Source organism: Chrysemys picta, chromosome 2 (assembly GCF_011386835.1).
Source record: "Chrysemys picta bellii isolate R12L10 chromosome 2, ASM1138683v2, whole genome shotgun sequence".
In the NCBI taxonomy this organism is placed as follows: Eukaryota; Metazoa; Chordata; order Testudines; family Emydidae; genus Chrysemys; species Chrysemys picta.
Genome location: NC_088792.1, coordinates 38,954,538 through 38,973,623, shown reverse-complemented (window position 1 = coordinate 38,973,623; position 19,086 = coordinate 38,954,538). Strand labels below are relative to the sequence as shown.

General features: G+C 38.7%; 1 protein-coding gene across 14 annotated transcripts in view; it reads left to right on the top strand.

Moving 5' to 3' along the window:
• The window catches only part of MLLT10 (MLLT10 histone lysine methyltransferase DOT1L cofactor), a 231,308-nt gene that overhangs the window by 4,211 nt on the left and 208,011 nt on the right, over window positions 1-19,086 (top strand). For 3 of the 14 annotated variants that reach the window (XR_010598233.1, XM_042857661.2, XM_005302761.5), the window contains exons 1-3: window positions 7,717-7,868; window positions 8,067-8,229; window positions 12,486-12,565. Coding sequence is in view for 7 of the 14 variants with exons in the window: in XM_042857661.2 (XP_042713595.2) it covers window positions 7,746-7,868; window positions 8,067-8,229; window positions 12,486-12,565 (366 nt within the window). In the remaining 7 variants the exon portion in view is untranslated. Of the gene's footprint in view, window positions 1-7,634; window positions 8,230-12,485; window positions 12,566-19,086 lie in introns of those variants that run through there. The other 11 variants (XM_065582970.1, XM_005302763.4, XM_065582973.1 and 8 more) reach the window with 7 other exon arrangements.

Below are 19,086 nucleotides of genomic sequence, written 5' to 3'. Positions count from 1 at the left end.
CGGGCTTGGGGAAGGTTGCTGCAGTGAGCGCGCGGGGGTAGGCGGCCTGGAGACTGTGCAGTGAATGAGTGACTCGGGCGGACGGGCTCGAGAGGGCTGCAGTGAGCGAGAGGAAGTGTAATTTAGGTTCCTTTTCCTCCAGCCGCTCCCATTGTTCACAGGCCGCCTTCTTCGCGCTGTTTTTGGCTGGCTGGGCTTGTCCTGCCAGAGCGAGGGAAGGAGACGAGCTGCCGCAGCACAGCATTTTATGTTAGCTCTAAACACAGTTGGGTTATGGCGCAAGTTTGTATTATATCCTACTCAGCAACTCAGGGGTTTCCAACAAGACAACTGGTAAATAAGTAGAGAGGATTATTTAAAAGTGCTATTCACTGAGGGATGCTCCAGTGAGGCTGTAACTTACATGGTACACAAAAGGTAAAAACCCCACCATAGGGCTGGATTTATACATAGAAGAACGTTTGTGAGTGGATTTTAGAACAGGACTTCCTAGAGAAACTCGGAGAAAATCAGCTTTCAGAACCACGGGATTTGGAATAATAAATACAGTCAAACAGAATTTTGAAAATAACACGTTTGAATGTTTTATGTATAAAAACGAGGATTAATCTTATTTTGTATTTAATATAAACACAGTGAAGCCAGCAATTTCTTCAAATGCTAGCTGCGTTTGTTCAGTTAAAAAAAAAAAGAGTGCTTTTCAGGAAAAGTATTCTTTGCTTTAATGTTTTTCAAAAACTTGTTTAGAAATAAATGATTTCAGCACTCCATCTAGACCTGAGCTTTTCACTCTACATTAAATCAAGAGTTAACTAATTTGATATGAAAGAAAATTTCCAACAAGTGCGATATTCTTTAAAGCAAAAATAATCTTTGCGCATTCCACTTTAGTGAAAAAATTAAGCAGTGTGTGGGTCTCATATATTTATTAGGAAAAAGGATAATTGCCGGAGAAATCTTTAAGTAGTTTTGCACAAATTCCTTCTACAAAAAAAGAGCGATTGGTTTCAGTAAATTGTTTCACTGAGCTTGAAATTGTATTTTAGCAAATTAGAATTGACGTCTTATTCCATATTGCATATACACACCACCACGAAACGAACATTTGACAAAAGTTTTTAACTACAAGACGAAGAAGTTAACAGATGTTTATAAATAGGAATTATTGTCAGCTAGATGTTAACTGACTTTTCTCCCCTGCTTGGAAATTTAGGTATTTAACTTTGTAGTCGCGTTTAAGTTGTTTAAAAGTATATCCAGAACTTGTTTTTGCTGTTCGTTTTCCTTCACTCTTTGTAAACTTGCAGTCTTTTGTGGGACTCAATCGTTTAATAAAGAACAATTATATTTAAATGGTAGAAGTCTTTAAAATCATTTGAAGGTTTAAGATGCAAATAATATTTCACAAGAAAAAATGCTAATTAAATTTGCTTTAAATATTTAAAGCCTCTGATTATTTTCTTAGTTGAAACGTGTTTACTCTCAAATGCTGTTTGGTAATTTTCAAAATGTGAACATAACTTGAGAAAATGTAATTTTAAAATGAAATCACGTGCGATCATATTGTTTTAGTTAATATATATTGCATATTGTGGATTCAAAATTATCACGTTGAAAGAAACATTTTAAAATAGTCAGGGGAACATCATTCTGGCCACTCTTCAATGTTCTTTATATTGTACTTGTCTTGTATGGAATATGTTGACGTATTTAATATAGCCCTCCTTTCACAAAGGATCATTGTTGTTGTTTTTAATTGGGGAAGTGCCATGATATAAAAATTACCCACATTCCGACTCTGAAGTACCATAGTAAGATTGACAAAAAGTGATCTGAGGCTTGCGCGCTTAATTCGCTAGGAATGTTAAGCTTCCCAAGATACACCCTATGTGGTCACGTTACACTTGTTATCAGAAAGTTTTTAATGATAAAATCCCATACATAGAAGAAATGTGTGTGCATCTACAAATTCAAAATCGAAATTACTTTTAGCAACTAGCAGTGGGAACTTAGCTCCTTGATCGATGGGCTTTTTTTTATTGCATTTGGCAAACTCTTTATTTCAGGGACACAATACAATTAATTAACATATTCTTGGGCGTGTTTTTGAGATTGGGAGGTGATGGCCCCTTATTGAGAAGAAAACACTTTAAATAAAAAAGTAACATTGTTTTGTCCAAATGGTACTTGGTAAACTAGGCTAATATCATTTATACAGCCCACAAATGTGGTTCATTTACTCGAAGTTGCTTTAGTATATAACAAAACTGACTTTTCTCTTTCCCACCCCATTATTTTGAAGCTGCATATATGGATTTAATTTATACACATCCATCTTAAAATAGCTTTATATCAGACACTTGATTAGAAACTCAGCATGTCATTTCTTGTATTAATTATAATATTAAATGTAACTCTTAAGTGGAAATAAAGGAAATGTGACCCTTGATATTAAAATTACACTACTAATCATAATACACAAAAAATATATAAGATATTGCTTTAGTAGAAAAATGCTAATTTAAGAAATTCTACACAGAGATATGCATGCATAAAGACAATGTAAGGTTTGGTTTTGGAATGACTATGTCAATGTACTTATTAAAAAATCCAATATATTAATAAATACATCACAAAAAAATCCCAAACTTTACAGTGGATATTAGTCTTATCTAAAGAAAAGCTGTGCATTGCATTTAAATCACATATCTAAATTCCAGAGTTTGCTAACCCATCTTTTCAAGGATTAGCACAGCATTAATATTCAGTGTGGTTTGCTGGAAGTTTATTTCACATTCTTTTGTAATATACTGTAATTATTATTTTGACCTGACTCACATAACAATGTGGTTAACATTTAAATACAGTTTTAATGTAGAGAATTATAAATTCATTGCTAAATTAAAATCTTTAACCTATATCACTTAGGGAATGTTAAATCTTTTAGAAGGAACTAAGCACCATGATAAAAATATTCTGTGTTACAATTCCTTTACTTGGAATTTTGGTTTAAGATTGTTCATTCAAGGAAAAAACCTTGCTTCATGTTTACAGTAAACCTCAGACTAGAATTAACATTTAAATGTCAACATTAGTAACAGAAGCAGTACTTGAAAACCACCTATTTCATTCATTGCTGCTAGTTACATAGAATTTGCCAGAAGTCTCCAAAGGTGATAGTGCAATTAAAAACAATAACATTAATGCTTTTAAACAGTAGTTTTAAAGGAACAGTGAAATAATACTGCCATTCTAAAACATTAAAAAATATACTTATGTTCACACAAATGGCAATAGCACAATAAATGAGTAGGCATAATATTCAGAGCAAACATCAGACACAGTCTTAGATATTATTACCTATACATGTATAATCTATAACGGTATAGGATACAAACCATTAGATAAGAGGTGAATTCATATTAAAACATTTTAATTATTAAAAAAATATGTACTGGTTGAATAACATGTACTGGTTTGATAATCGGTATTCACGTATTGAAGAAAATAGAAAACTATACTTTTTAGTGGTATAACTTATAAGCAAACATACAGCAAAGACTAGATACATATTTTTAATATGGATTTCATAGATATACTATGTCTCTCATAATTGAACATGGCTAAATTTGTTGGATCCAAGCCAATTTGCCATTTAAAACACACTATGTGCAAAGGTCAGAACTCAAGAGTCACATACTCTCTACAATTGTAGAGTGACCATTTTGCTGCTTCTTTCCTAGGAATAAGCAAATAGCCATGATTAACATTTATTTTGATTAAGGCTATTTGTGATGTTAACACATATAAACAGAAGGCAAACAAAACTCCTTATGTATTTTAAGTAGAAAAATATGAACAATAGTAACCTACCTATTGAATGTCAGGTTATTGTAATTATTCTTGTTTTGAATTACATGTGTTTTCTTGTACTTCACATCCCTTTGCACACAGGTAAAGATGAAAGCTCTTTGAATATAGTCTCAATTAAAAAATACAGTCTAAAATTTCTAGGAAAGACTTACTTTCTATAAAGAAGCCAATTCTCCTATCTAGAAGTCCAGAAACAGAACTCCTAAATTTATCTCTTGTTTTTGAAAATAGCATATAGGATGGATGCATTTCTTTGCTTTGTGTGCTATTCCTCAAATTTTTATATCTCAGGAATTTTCAGAATATTGCACCTGTTTTAATTTTTAATATGCTGTATTTCTGTCAAATGATTAAACAACAAAGGGCCTTCTTTCACTGAGCAAGCACAGGATGTGTTTTTGTATGCCTTAAGAATGTTCAGCAAGATTTAAAGAAAATGTTCTAAAATATTTTAGAACTGTTACAGGAAATTGCTAATTGGTAATCAAAAATATAAGTACTTTTCTTATTTTGTCAGTGAGTCTGGGGTGTTGCACAATAATACATTTAATCACTGAATAAGCTATTTAACATTTTCTTGAATAATATCATAAACCTTTTTTTTAAAGAATTGCCAATTTGTAAGTACAATTTCCATTCACCTCTGGGGATAAAAATAAACAAATTATTTGAAAAATTTAAAATATAGAAATAATACAGAAAAATGTATAATCTTGTATTGTACCCTTTTCCTCATAATTTTACTATGTTAAATTTCATGTTTTATAGACACGTTTTAGTAAAACAATTGTATCTACCCCTTGCACACAAGTTAAATTTTAAATGATTAATTCATATTCATTGAATTACATTCCTTTTTAATTATTATAATCCCACATATATGTGTATAAATCATTTTAAGGACTGACTTATTTTTCCAAAAGAAAATCACCCCCCTGTATCATGTCAAGGCTTATTAATCAGTAGACTCATAAAAATATATGCTACAAGATTTTACTTTCTGATCCCATAGCTAACTCTTACAGGCACACTACTTGCAGTACTTATTTTGTGAAAAGAAGAACAGGAGTAATGCATTTCTTCTTTTTTGCATTTCAAAGGTCTCCTCCAAATGATTGTTTTACAGAACTATCAAGAGGTTATCTAAATTTTGCTATCAAATATTACACACTGCCATAAGGTACTGATCATGGAGTCTCTTTCAGCCTATTTAATGTTCATTTCATCAAAGGAACTAAACTACAATCAATTAAAAATAAGCAATTTTTTATTAAATAATTTAGAGGATCAAAGTTTGACTGCATTTTTACAAAAAGAAAGTTTCAGATTGATCAGTATTGAAGTGGCATTACATTGTGTTAACAAACTGTATAGATAGATAAAATTTCACACATTTCAAAGTATATTTATAAAATATATTCTTGGTGAAATCTTTGACAGTTGTTGCATTATGATTTTCTTTTGTGACAGCTTTCAGTTTTATGAAGGGCCAAATCTTAAGATAACTAATATTACATGGAGAAAGTTCTATGAATTGTAACACTTATTTTTAAAAGAAGAAATTACAAAATGAGTATCTTAAAATACAGTTACCTTGTTAGGAAAACTTTCCAAATTGCTAACAAACTAGGAGAAAACATTGTTTCTAATTTTTTGTTGGAATATAAGTTTTTCATGCATGGATATGTTAATTCCCAAAACCATTGTATGTTTACTATATTATAATAAAAAGACAGAGATATTTATTTTCTAATATTACCAATCAGAGACATTAAGAAAAAATTTGCTTTTATACCATGATTTTATTCTTATCAGGTTTAACAAAATAATTGGGGATGCTGTTTAAATTAGATGTCATTGTCCTGACAGGATTGAAGCCTGGGACACTGTATCTCTCAGCTTCAAATAATTTGTGGGTTTTTAGAACTTCAGGATATTAATTCCTTTATTCTCAAAGTAGTTGGTGTGCACCTGCAATTTTCAGATTATTTTACAAGCCCAAAAAGCAATCAAAATTGTCTTGCCAATATGTCATGTAATCAGTTCTACATTCTAACTTTTATTCTAACTGTTTTTATAGTTCTTTTGTTTTGAGGGGAAGACACTGGGTGATTTTACACAAGCTGAACTATATTAAATTCCCAATCTTTTATGGCATCCTCTTTTTAAGAACAAAATTCTAATATCTATACATTACTATATATGCTTTTGAATGAATTTTCAGAAGATTACAGATTTAAATAGCCCTGTTATGTTAATCAAAATGTTTAGCTAGGGCCTATCTATGTAGGAAATGACCATCACCACTCCTTTTCCCCTCCCCCAAGTTCTTCCTCCTCTATCTAAATAATTTCATTTAAAACTTTGTAGGAGAGAAAGAGCCTGACCTAAGATATCCTGCGCACAAACTGCATTGCATACTCAGATATCCCAAGGGGCTAGAGAGTTGTGCACATCCCTCCTCCCCTTCCACACAGCAGCTCTTCACAAACCATGCATATGTGCAGAGGTTTTATTATTTATTTAGCAATTTATTAAACACATCCAACCCCACAATTTCTGGGTACTGGTAACAACACTTTGAACAATACATATAATTTAATAATATTGATTTAAATAAACTCCAAAATGTTACTAAGGCAGCCTTACAAAATCATCATGAACATTTACCAGGCCAATGTACAAATTCTGCTTGCCTGCCCTTTAGCATGATGATGAAAATAAATCAGTGATATTTTACTGGGAAAAAAAGAAAGCAAATTATTACTGGCCCTAGGGCAAGTGAGGGAGCAGAATTTTGCAAGGCTGTGTTTAATCTCTCTACACTCCCAACCACCACAATTAGTTCCTTCTGCTACAGCCATACCTGCTTACAATGGAGAATTGAAAAGCCTGAGATTTTCCTCTCTGCTGACCACCTCAACCACCCCTCCCCCACAGTTTCTCTCCGCTTTTTGAGAGAGACAGCAAATGAATTTACATTAAAAACAAAACAAATCTGGCAAGGAATAAACTACCTTTAAGTAAATTTAGAGAACAGTTGTGCTCAAGAACTGTTTTCGTGTAGGGCTTGTAGTGTTTGGCGTCTGTCATATCTTCTATTCAACATCATTTTCACAATGATGGCACTAACTGCCAATCTGGGGTGCAGCCACATTACAGACGTTTTTTTGGGGACGAACGATCAGAATTAATAACGATCATTTATTATTTGATCATGTATTAGTTCATTAGTCACACTGAGGGGGGGAAGAAACAAGAGAGCACAGAGTGTGTGGATGGGGGTGGGACGGGTGGCAGCAGTCATACTGAGGACAGCAACAAGATAGTAACAAGATTATTTTTGGGGTGGAGCGGGAATGTATTAGTGCAGCAGTCACAGCGAGGGGGAGGTAAAACGGCTCCGGTGAGCCACAGCCCCACCAGTATGAGATTTTACAGGTAGATCTGAAAGGAGGCTGGCCTGCGGCTACACACAGGTCATTGCACAGATAAGATGGATAACACCCGACTCAGGCATGCCAGGCGGTGGTGTGTAGGGCCCTTGCTCCAATGGTCAGGGGCTGGCTACCCGGGCGGGGGGAGGGTGTCCCTCAGGGGCCCAGGCAGGCTAGCAGGCCCGAGCTGCCGCTCTCTGTGTGCTGGAGCAGCGCCCCCACGCAGCCCAGCCCGGGCAGCTCGCACATCAGGTGGCAGAGACACTACAGTCTTCCGGCTCGCGCGCGCTCGCTCCCTCTCACACACGCGCAGGCGAGGGGGACGGCCCTCCCTTCCCTGAGCCGGCCTCTGCCTCGCGCACGCTCTGTCTGGGTATTGGTTAGAACCGTTGGAGGGTCAGAACTCTGCCGTTGCTCACGTTCCACTGGTGGCCCATGAGGCACCGCGAGGTAGTCCGGACCCAGGCCTTCTCCACAGGGAGGTACAGCGCGCCTGCGCGCGGGCCTTGCTGGGTTGCCTGTCTGCCTGCAGACTGCTGTCCTCAGTGTGCTGCCTCTGTGTGCGTTCGTGACTGACTGACTGATACAGCCCGGGTGGGGGCGAGGAGAGACTCAGCCCGCGGACATGGGTCCTAAATCACTGCTGTGGCGGCGGCGGCGGTGGCGGCTGAGTGCCTGAGGGGGAGCCCCGGCCGGGGGAGGGAGAGAGGCAGGGGCGCTGCAGTGTGCGGTGTTGACGGTGTTTTTAACCCTTAGATGGTCTCCAGCGAGCCGCTGCCTGTGTCACTGGAGGGCGAGTTCTCCAATAGCATGAAGGAGATGATCGGCGGCTGCTGCGTGTGCTCCGACGAGAGGGGCTGGGCCGAGAACCCGCTGGTATACTGCGACGGGCACGGCTGCAGTGTCGCAGTGCATCAAGGTGAGTGAGTGCCCGCCCCCGGGCCCGGCCTGTAGCTAGTCTCCTACATCCGGCTACCTCTCTCCCACCTGAGACCCTCCCCTGCCGCACACCCTGTGCCCTGCACCCCTTCCTGACCTGCCCTCACGGCCTCCCAAACCTCCCTCCCTCTCAACCCCGGTTTCCCACAGCTTTTTTTACCATTTCTTCCTGAAACCAGCCACCCTCCCCCGGCTGCTCTCACGGCACATCCACTCCACACGTTCTCCATCCCCACCTAACACAACCTGCACCTCTTCCTTCCAAAACGGCTCCCTCCTGTTCCCCGAATACGTGCCCCTGCCACATCAGCTGCCCTGGCCCACCCCATAGACCATCCCCATTTCCTCTCCCCCAAACTAGACACCTGTCTGAGGGAAACCTGAACAGGAGAGGCTGGGAGGAGTCTGCAAAGGGAGACTCGGCTGTTACGATTGCCTCCTCTGCTTGCCTCTTCCCTTGAAAGTTTGCAGTGTTCTTGTAGCTCTGTTGGTTCCGGGATATTAGAGAGAGAAAAGGGGTGAGGTAATATCTTTTAGTGGACCCCCTTCTCTTGGAGAAAGAGACAAGCTCGCAAGCTTACACAGAGCTCCTTTCCTTGAAGAAGAGCTCTGTGTAAGCTCAGATGCTTGTCTCTCGACAACAGAAGTTGGTCCAATAAAATATATTGCCTCTCCCTCTTGTTGCTCCTTCCCTGAATGTCATTTGGCTGATATTATCTGGTAGATGTGGAGACTTCCTGTTGTGGTGGCTTTGATGGGGGAGGGACTGGTATTACTCACTGGAGTTGGATTTGCTTGGATTAGTGGAGAAAGAGATTGGTTGGTGTCCAGCTCAGAGGCCATAGTGCACAGTGTATATATGTGATTACTTTGCTGCTGTCATTGCATTCCCTTTTCTTTGTGAGGAGGGGAAGAGACTGGATTGTGGTATTCTCAACCGACTAGAAAAGGAACAAAATGATCATAATTTTTAAATGAAGAGCAGAAATACGGAACTAATGGCAGTTGTTAGTTTCTCTTTCCACCAACAGCAAACTGACTGCATCTAAAATAAACCCTGTGTCCTCTGATGTTTTTTTTAATATGTTGAAAAAGTCAGAACAGTGGAAAAGCTGGAGTCTTATATCCAGATCATTAGTCTGAATATCTGAAATTGTTTGTTACATTGGGTTAGATATACCATGTATTTGTGAAACTTACTTCCCAGGTCATAAAATGAAAGCAGGGGCAAGCCAGATAGAACTGCAAAGGAATGAAATTGCACCTTGTAAAGAACTTGGTGTCATGAGGTGAGTGGAGGCTGAAGAGCAACTTGTGTAATGAGTCTGTTTTTGATTCAGGGTTGCCCTGTCTTCAGAGTGAAATTGATGTTGAAAGGTATTCTAGTTTGTCTATAGTCATGCTTGGGTTTTTGTTTTGATGTGGTTTAGAATAAGAGAAGAATGACCAAAACATAAATAGTATTTGTTTTCAGAAGGAGAAGGCAGTCACTTATGCCAAACTGAATAAATTAAAAAAAATATACGTATTCTACCTTCGCTAACACCAGTTCAGCTTCATAAGTGTTCGTAACCTTGGGAGTCTTAGAGTCTTAAATATGGTGCTCTGAGTGGGATCATATGATAGTGTTTAAAAAGGTGGTAGCAGCCCTTCTGTGTTGATTCTCAACATCTCTATTGCCCGTGGAGCAAAACTAGTGTTAGCAATATGGGGAAAGTTTTGGAAAATGCCCCTAATGTAGACAGGGACTCTGAAGTTGGATATAACTGTATTGCAGCCATGGTTATTCAAATCCAAACATGGAAGGACGTTTTTGAGGTCAAACACTATTGTGGTGGTTGGAGAAAAGGAAGAATTACTGACTTAGATCTATTGTATTACAAGTGTAGTATATTTTGAGTGTATGTTAATAAAAATGGTGCACATCTTGACAGTTGACGTTGTGGAACTTGTAGAGGAGGCACTTCCATTATAACAGACTTTTCAAAGGTGCTTATAACTGTCCAAATACCCTTTGGGGCTGAATATTTTCATACTACTTATTAGTCTAAGAATTAAACATCTCCTTTTTTGGGAAGTTTGACTTAAAATTATTTGGCTATCTGTGAAATCCAAGCATAATTTTTTCTTATCAGACTTCTCAGATACCTGTTTTTCACTCTTGTCTAGTTCAAAACAAGCTTTAAAACTTGCCAATGATTTAATCCTCTAAGAAGATAAGTGCTCCTAATAATCTTGAAGAAACTTTGTCTAGCAGTAACAAAGGTGTAAGCATAAGGAAGTCATGTATTGAACAATAAACAATCTTTTAATTTGTTAATGCACAGAAGTGATGTTCAAGATACAGGTGCAAATATATCTGGAACTTTGCTAATTTGAAATGTAAGATCTGCCACTTTAGACTCTGCCTAACTGTGATGGATCTGGACCTGACTTGCCAAGCCCTCTCCCTGAATTGTCCCTATCATTCACTTCCTTATACCATATGCTATGTGCCTCTGCACTGTCTATTGCCAGTTTCCAATTGTACGTGCTGAGACAGGGCTTCAACAGGAAGGTGGTCAGATTTGCTGTACTGCTTCTGATGATATTTTGAAACTTTAAACATTGTACTGTATATTTGTTTGACTCTGCAAACAAGTCACAATGCTGAATTTCTTTATTTGGGGGAGTATCTCTCTGTGCTTGTCTTTGCCAATTTTAGTTTATGGTAGGACAGTAAAGCAAAATGTTTTCTCTTTATTACAGCTATATTACAGAACTTTAGCATACACAAATCAAAAAAGGGATGACCAATATGTTTTAGTTTTTAATACTTGAATAGTGCAGGTAAAAATTTGATAACTGATTCATCATTACCTGAATATGGATAGACTTATGTAGTAGGGTGGTTGGATTTTTTTTTTTTTGAAGGATGTTAACTTCATGTTTTATATATCAGAAGACAATGTTTGTTTTATATTGCATGTACTGTTTCCCCCCTCTAAGTTAAAATGTAATGCTCAAGGTGTTTAGAGTACTTTACTAGTTCGTAATTCACCCTCCACTTCTCCCCTTTGTTGTTTGCAGTTAACTTGTCAGGTGACTTTTTAATCACTACTGTTTACTTCACTGCATATTTAGAATTTCAAAAAATCTGGTACTTAAAGCAAAATGCAAAACCACTGGGTTCATACAGCCTTGGAGATCTTAAATGTAGAAAGTCAAATGCAAAATTATTGCTCCTGTGGAAAACGGAATACACACATCTGTACTTGAGGTTCCAAGAGGACACAATTATTGGTGCTATGAGAATCATTACTTTAAGTTTCCTGTTCTTCATATTTAAAATCTGAACTATAAACAGATCCTATTATAAGACCCTCTTTTGTTATACACCATACAAACATAGACCCCAATTCTGTAAGGTGATCTGGACAGGCAGACCTTTATACCTACATGGAGCCCCTCTGAACTCAGTAAACCCTGCATATGGGAATAGGGATCCACACATGCAGATCTGCTTTCAGAATCAGGACTATAATGGTCTTTCCCACAAGAGTTTACTCTGAACTTGGTTGGACTACTTATGTGTGCAAGTAATTTATAAGTATAATGTTTCAGGGATTGGGCCTTAGAATGTATTGTGGCTTTAAATCGAGTTTTGATATTCTTCAGTTCAGATTTGTCATATTTGTAGCTCCATTTGCCTCTTCAAACAAAATATTATTTCTGCATTTAGTCTTCAGAATACCTTATGCTTGCTGCAATACTCAAGTGCAAGAAAAGTCATCTTATTGAAATTAAAACGTTGGGTTTTTGTGACAGTTTTTCCCTAACTATGTTCTGTTTTTAGCATGATTACCTTTTCTCTCAAAAAATATTATAACTTACTACAAATGACAGATGTTTGTTATTGTAAAGCTGTCTTTTTAGCAAAACATATTGCATGTAAAACATCTATTATATTTGAACAATTTTTGCTTTTTTCCACAATGTAAGGTATGCTGTAGTTTGTTTTACTTAATCAAAACAATTATTGTGCATAAACTTAAAGGTCAAGTAGCTTGTACTTGACCACTAGCTTGAGCTGTAGTTCTGACAGTGTGTCGGGCATAACATGTTTTACACATAGAAGTAGACTTACCCCTTCTGTAAAATGCTTCAAGTTCTGCTGATGAAAAGTTATAACGGACAAAGTATTATTGTATTGTACTGTATTATGATTGCTAAAATATTTTATCTTGTCTGAAACAGCTTGCTATGGAATTGTTCAAGTACCTACCGGACCTTGGTTTTGCAGGAAGTGTGAATCTCAGGAAAGAGCAGCCAGAGTGGTAGGTGTTTTGTTTATTAAATAATACTATAAAATTGCTTAGTAGCGATGTTATTGAGCATTATTTGTTGAACTTTCTATTATAATTCCATGTTAATTGGACACCATCAGTTTGAAATACAGTTTTTAAAAAAAAGTTAAACTAGCTTCAGGTATTACATCTGCACCTAAGTGTCCCTGGCCATTTTTGTGGTTTTATAACCACACTTTCCAAAGTTGTCACCTTGTCCCCGCTTATATTGTGTAAAAGACCCACACAATTAGGGGAAACTGATTAACTGTATACTAAAAGTCTTGCAAAGTTCACAAAGTAAACAAAAAATATTTTTTTTCTCTAATATTTTACAGCAGTGTTGGGTGTTTGAAACAGGAATAGTTTTAAAAAGTATTGTCCATAAGAGTTAGTGTGTTTGTGAAAGTTGATAGTGTCCCTATAAGTCGGGGATTAAATTTTATACCACAGTTCTGTCCAAAAATGGTTTTTAATCAGAGAATTTTCCCTCCTTCCCTCCAAATTTTGCAAGATAAAATTGAAGGATTCAGATAATCCTTCTGTTACCAGAACAAAAGTGTGGGTTTTTTGTTTTATTTTTTAAGCACGCAACTAAGTTATATGCAACTCTTTGGGGAAAAAAATTGTTTTGGAGGAAATTAGACAGTAATCAGATCAAATTGATGTACCTTTTTGGGTGCTTTTAAAATCAGAAGGATCATGTTTGGCTCTGATTGGCACCTTTATTGGTACCCTCAGCAGAGGCAAAGTATTGAATTGTCAGGGAGTGAACTACCATTTCAGCCACTAGAAGTGAGCCCTCCAGGGCAAGAGTAAAATATGTGTGCTAGGGCAGTTTTGGAAAGCTGGCACTGGTCTTGACCATTTTATATCTATTCTGTAGTTAAATTGACAACCTCTGAGACCAAACTCCTCAATCTGTCACCTCCCTAACCCCCGCCTCAGTTTTCAGCTAACAAAAGACCTGTCTATGCTACAATTCCAACACAGCTGATCTGTGACCTGGTTACAGTATTGTTCCAATTTGTAGTATTGTAGTGTAGACTAGACCTTAACACTGTTTCATAACTAGGTTAAAGCTCTGGCCATGTTATGAAACACAGTTAAGGTCCATTCTGTAAATGTAAATGTGAACTTTGTCTTAACCAGGTATTTGGACATAGTTGTAGTAAGAAGATGCGTTATGAAAGCAAACCCTTACATTTGCAAGTGTGATGGTCAAATGTAGTTCCTCTGGTTGCATATCTGTCTAGAAAAAAAATCAGAATAAAACTGCCTGTATTATATTGAACAGACCTCTGGTTATTTGTGTCCTGCTACCTCTTTACTTTAAAATAATAATTAGAGTTTAAGAGCATGAAAATCTAGGCATATGGTCTCCCACTGATGCACAGTTGTTTTACAAACATGGTTAATTGCCCTTAATGCTAATAAGGCAAGTAAATCTGATTTGGTGGGAGACTAGATTTCATTGTTTCTGTGCACTAAAGTTTTTCTTTCTGCCATGACACTTAAGAAATCAATTAATTGCTTAGTTGATGGGCAGATGGAGGTAACTGGCACTTATTTTGTCTATTAATAATTTTAAAATTGCACATTTTTATATTACAAGCAAATACCGTTTTTATCGCTTCCTCTCCTTGTCTGTCACTTAAAATATTAGATTGTAAGCTTTTTGAAGCAGGGGCCATGTCTTTGTGCTTTGTATGGTGCCCAGCAGAATGAGCCCCCAGTCCTGATTGGGGCATTTGAGCCCTGATGTGAAAAGTTCAAAAACATTGATCAATACAATGTTAAAAAGCATTCAGAGTCTTAACTAAGTTATCCATGTTTTATGTAATTCATTAAGACTTCTCAGATATCTGAAATAACAAAGTTAAACAAGAAAACAGGTGAAAATTGTCTTATCTGCCTTAGTGACTTAAGGATTTTAACTGTCTGTACTACTGTTTTGTTGGTTCTAAAAGGGTCTGTTCTCCCATTATTGTATTTAAAGCCAAATGTTTTATTGGATGGATCCAATTACCAGAATGATTATGCAGTCTTCATAATATTTAGTAATGATTAAAGGAATACCATGGTATTAGTTTCCTTATTTCAGATGCTTCCATAACACGGCCAGGGCTCTAGCCCTTATTCATAGTAAAACTCTGGAGGGAATAATTTCAGTAAGGAAAAACATGAGTGCCAAGCTCCCATTATATGTGCCTCAAATGTTTGTTGTAGAACTGCATATAAGCTGGGTAGTGTGTATGTTTCCTTAGGTAGCAAAAGAAAAACTGCAACAAACAAACCCAAAAGAAAACACCTGCACAGTATTGTGGGTGTAATGGGAAATAATAATAAAGACTTTGCTGCAGATCTTGCAATTTACAACATTGAATGGCTGGCTGGAACCACACAGAGCCTTGTTGACTTCAGTGGCGCTCTATGGCATATGTCTACACTGCAGCTGGGAGTTAGTCTTCCAGCCTGGAAAGACAGACTTGCATTTGTGGGGCTCACACTAGCACTCTAAAATAGTTGCATGGATGTTGGGGCACTGGTGAAGGCTTGCACTAGCCACCTGAGCTTGGAGTTGGGGTAGGTAGGGCTGAAGCTTGGTTGGCTAGCCTGAGCCTTCATCCCTGCCGCAATGTCCACACAGCTGTTTTTTGCATGTTAACGCAAGTCTGTCTATCTGGGCTTGTAGATTTGCTTCCAGTTCCAATGTAGACATCCCTGTGCAGGCCCAGCAGTCTACCTGCATGTTTTAAATTGATGGAATGAGGGTTTTATGCCTATTGATCAGGATCAAGTTTTAGTGTTGTGATAAAAAAGAGCTACTAATGCTTAAGCTACCTTTTGTGTATCTAGAGTTTTCCCATCTGTTCATTTCAGTGTAAATATAAGTATTTATCTAGACTTCTAAGTAATGCATCTGTGCTGAAACCTGGGCACATGAATAGTTCAGTCTTTAAAATATGGAATAAAAAATTTAGATTGATCTAGTGTTGTCATTAATATTCTACTTAACAAACAAAAACTTAGACTTCTCCACTCAGCTCTCTCTTCTCAGAAAAACTGAGTAAATAGGTTGGCCTTACTTTGTGCTCTAACGGTCAGCAGGCTTTCTGACTGTTGGACCAAAACAGGGAATAAATTATATAGTGAATGGTTTTTCCACTATGAAAATTGCCCAGCCCTTGAACAAAAATGTCTAGGGATTGTTGACTTCAGTCTTCTAGGTAATAGCAAATGTTGAATGGCTACCACACAAGGAGAGAGAGGTAGTCTATAAAATGCACAGGATTCAAATCACAAAGGGCTTTATAAATATAAACCAACATCTTGTGTGGCACCTGGAAACTATTTAGAAAATAGTTTAGCTCTGAAGCACAAGTGCAATATGTTGCCTGAGAGAAGTACCTTTAAGTAGACACACAGAATATGCTGTTTCAGATAGTGTTCAGCTAGGCTTGAAGTATAGTCCCAGATTGAAAGTAATCCATTCTGGAGATGGTAGAGGCTTGGATAACTGGTGAGAGATCTAGTGAAACTTGAAGGAAGATGCATCTTGGGGAAGAAGGGGCCTAGGCTAGGAGTGGCCAACCTGAACCTGAGAAGGAGCCAGAATTTACCAATGTACATTGCCAAAGAGCCACAGTAATATGTCAGCAGCCCCCCATCAGCTCTCCACCCCCACTCCCAGCGCCTCCCGCTCCCAGGCAGTCCTGCTGATCAGGCCTCCCCCTCCCTTCCCGCACCTCCCAATCAGCTGTTTTGTGGCATGCAGGAGGCTCTGGGGTTGGGGTTGGGGAGGAGCGAGGGCTGTGCAGGCTCAGGGGAGGGGGTGGAAAGGGGTGGAGTGAGGGCAGGGCCTGTGGCCCTGGGTTTGAGCAGGGAGCACCCCCTGGCACATTGGAAAGTTGATGCCTGTAACTCTAGCCCCAGAGTCAATGCCTGTACAAGGAGCTGAATGTTAACTTCTGAAGAGCCACATGTGGCTCCGCAGCCACAGGTTGGCCACCCCTGGCCTAGAGGATTAAGAGTGCTTTATCTGCTTGCTGTCTGAATATCTAGATGTAACTGAGGAATGCACCAGAACCTCCAAGCAGAGAAATTTTGTAACAAAAAGCTAAGAAGCTCTCTAAGTAGCTGATGAACTTCTGCAATCTTCTGTGGTTACTTCCCTTAGCCTTCTAACATTGATTATGGAAGGTAGGTCACATCCAACCTTTCACTCAAACTTAAATAAGGAGATATTTTTTGATCATAGAGATTTCTGCTACATCTAGCAGGACTTTCAAACTTCAGTCTTAACTAAATATTGTGAAATTGATAGTCTGGGTCTTGTGAACTTGCAACTGCACTGCCTGGAAAGAGATGCAGAACTGAATATCATCGGCATACTGTTGAACTGCATCCCAAAGTGTCTCTTCTCTAATGACCTTCTATCCACACACCAAATAAGAGGGCTGACGAAGTAGCAGCCTGTGTGAAGGAGCTGTTGGGATGATGACAAATTGTCAACACTGCCATTTGGACCTTCTTGGGGGGAAAAATATTTAACTTCAGTGCAAATACAGTAAGTCTGTTCCTGCCAGGGTCTGCAGATATATCAATGATATCAAATGTATTTGATGGATTTAATAGAATCTGCATGTGTTTGATCTTTGTCCATTTCCAGGAGGACATCTTTGACAATGGAGACCAGGTGCAGTCTCCATAACATGTCAAGTTGTTTTATACATGAAGTATTGAGGTTTTTCTTTTACTCATGAGTTACTTGCTACAGACTTCTCAATTATCTTTTCCCCAGTAGAGACTGTGTGGTGATTAGCAAGTTTGCTAGCATCAAGAGATGATTATTTGAGTACAGAGCTGACAATAGATTCTTTAAGTTTTAAATGCTTCTCTCTGGGGGATAAGGCACCAACAATCTTCTGCAGTAATTCCCTTGACAACTGAGAGTCCCTTGTAGTAGTGGTGTGCCCCAGAAACAATTCCTGTGTGGCTGCTTCTTAGTGACAGAAGGTCTCTGTGGCCCTTGTTGGTTCCCCACAGTGGTTGTATGGTTCCTAGTACCTCCTAGGAGTCGTGAGTCAGGAGAATTGGACCATTGTGGCAGTTCTAGCTCAGACATCCTGGTTGGAGCATCATGTGGCTGCCTAGCTCTTTTCAGACCCTTCCTTATTTCAAAAGTTTGTATGGATAAAAACAACTAGGGGCCATTTAGAGGCAAAAGTGGAAGATGGCTATCTTGAGGATTTTCAAAGGTGGTGGCTTTAAGGGCTTGAGTGCTTCAGAGGAAGGAAGAGTGTAGTCTGGGTGCTAGATTGTCAGGCTGCAACTCCAGAACTGTGCAGGTATAAAAATTGTTCAGGTGTAGCTAAGCAAGAAAGTGCAGGTTAAGCTGGCTAGACAGCAACCTTCCATTGGCTGCTATGTGTATTCAGGAGGCAGCAGTAGGAATAGGGGCATAACCAAACCCCATTCACTTTCCTGATCAAGTGAAATACAGGATTTTCTGAGAGGCAGTGATTGTAATACATATTGAGATGGGTTCAGGAATAAGGTTGGAATAGGCCACAGTGCGAGGTCAAGGAAGAGAAATATTGGTACCATCAAATCTTTTATGTTTGGAAGGAAGGTCAAAGGGAAGGGGAGTAAGTGCAGGATGGATTTGAGGGCACAGTCAGTTTGAATATTGGATGGGAAGGAGTTACAGGAATGGGAGTAGGACCTGGGAGTGGGAGCATACTGCCTCTTAGGTTTCCAGGAACTTTTGAATCTCCAAAGTGGGATGAGAGAGTGACCTCATCAGCGGGGCACTGTATGTTGAGACTATGTCTCTATCAGTCCTTGAGAAAGCAAAAGACAAGGTAAATAGAGTAATGGAAGTTTCACATTGGCTCTGTGAGTCTGAAGAGTTATCACCAGCAGATGTAGACATTCTGGCCAGTCTGGCACACACATTCTGTGTCTGGCCCTGTCTGTTTTTATATTAATTGCCTCTGGAACTGCAGGTCCAATCTGCATCTAGAAATTGGATATTGGCAAATAAATTATTTATTGCTTAGTTCATCCCGCTCTGTAAGTTCATGGTTTCTGATTGGTCAGTTTCAAAAATCTGATCTCTCAGAAGTTATCAGAGATGTGTGCAGTCCCTGGCTCTGTCTGGTTGTAGAGACCAGATACTTTGTCTCTAGCAACAATCTCTTATAGAAGAGATCTAGTTATTAAAAAAATAACACTTATAAATACTATTTTCTCCCCTGAGAGTACTGTAGCTCAGGAGTTCCCAGACTTTTTTTCCTTGAGGCCCACCTGTGCAGCTGCAATAGGCACTGCAGCCCACTGTTAACACACGTCCATTAGGGATAGTGGTCCCTGGGAGTGTACATGGCCCCTCGCCTCAGCAGGGACCAGGGCCAGCGAGAGGGAGAAGGGGCCAGGCAGGTGCCATAACCAGTCCCTGCTGATACCTTCTGCCTCAGTAGCCTGCTGAGTACCCTGAGTTGGTCACC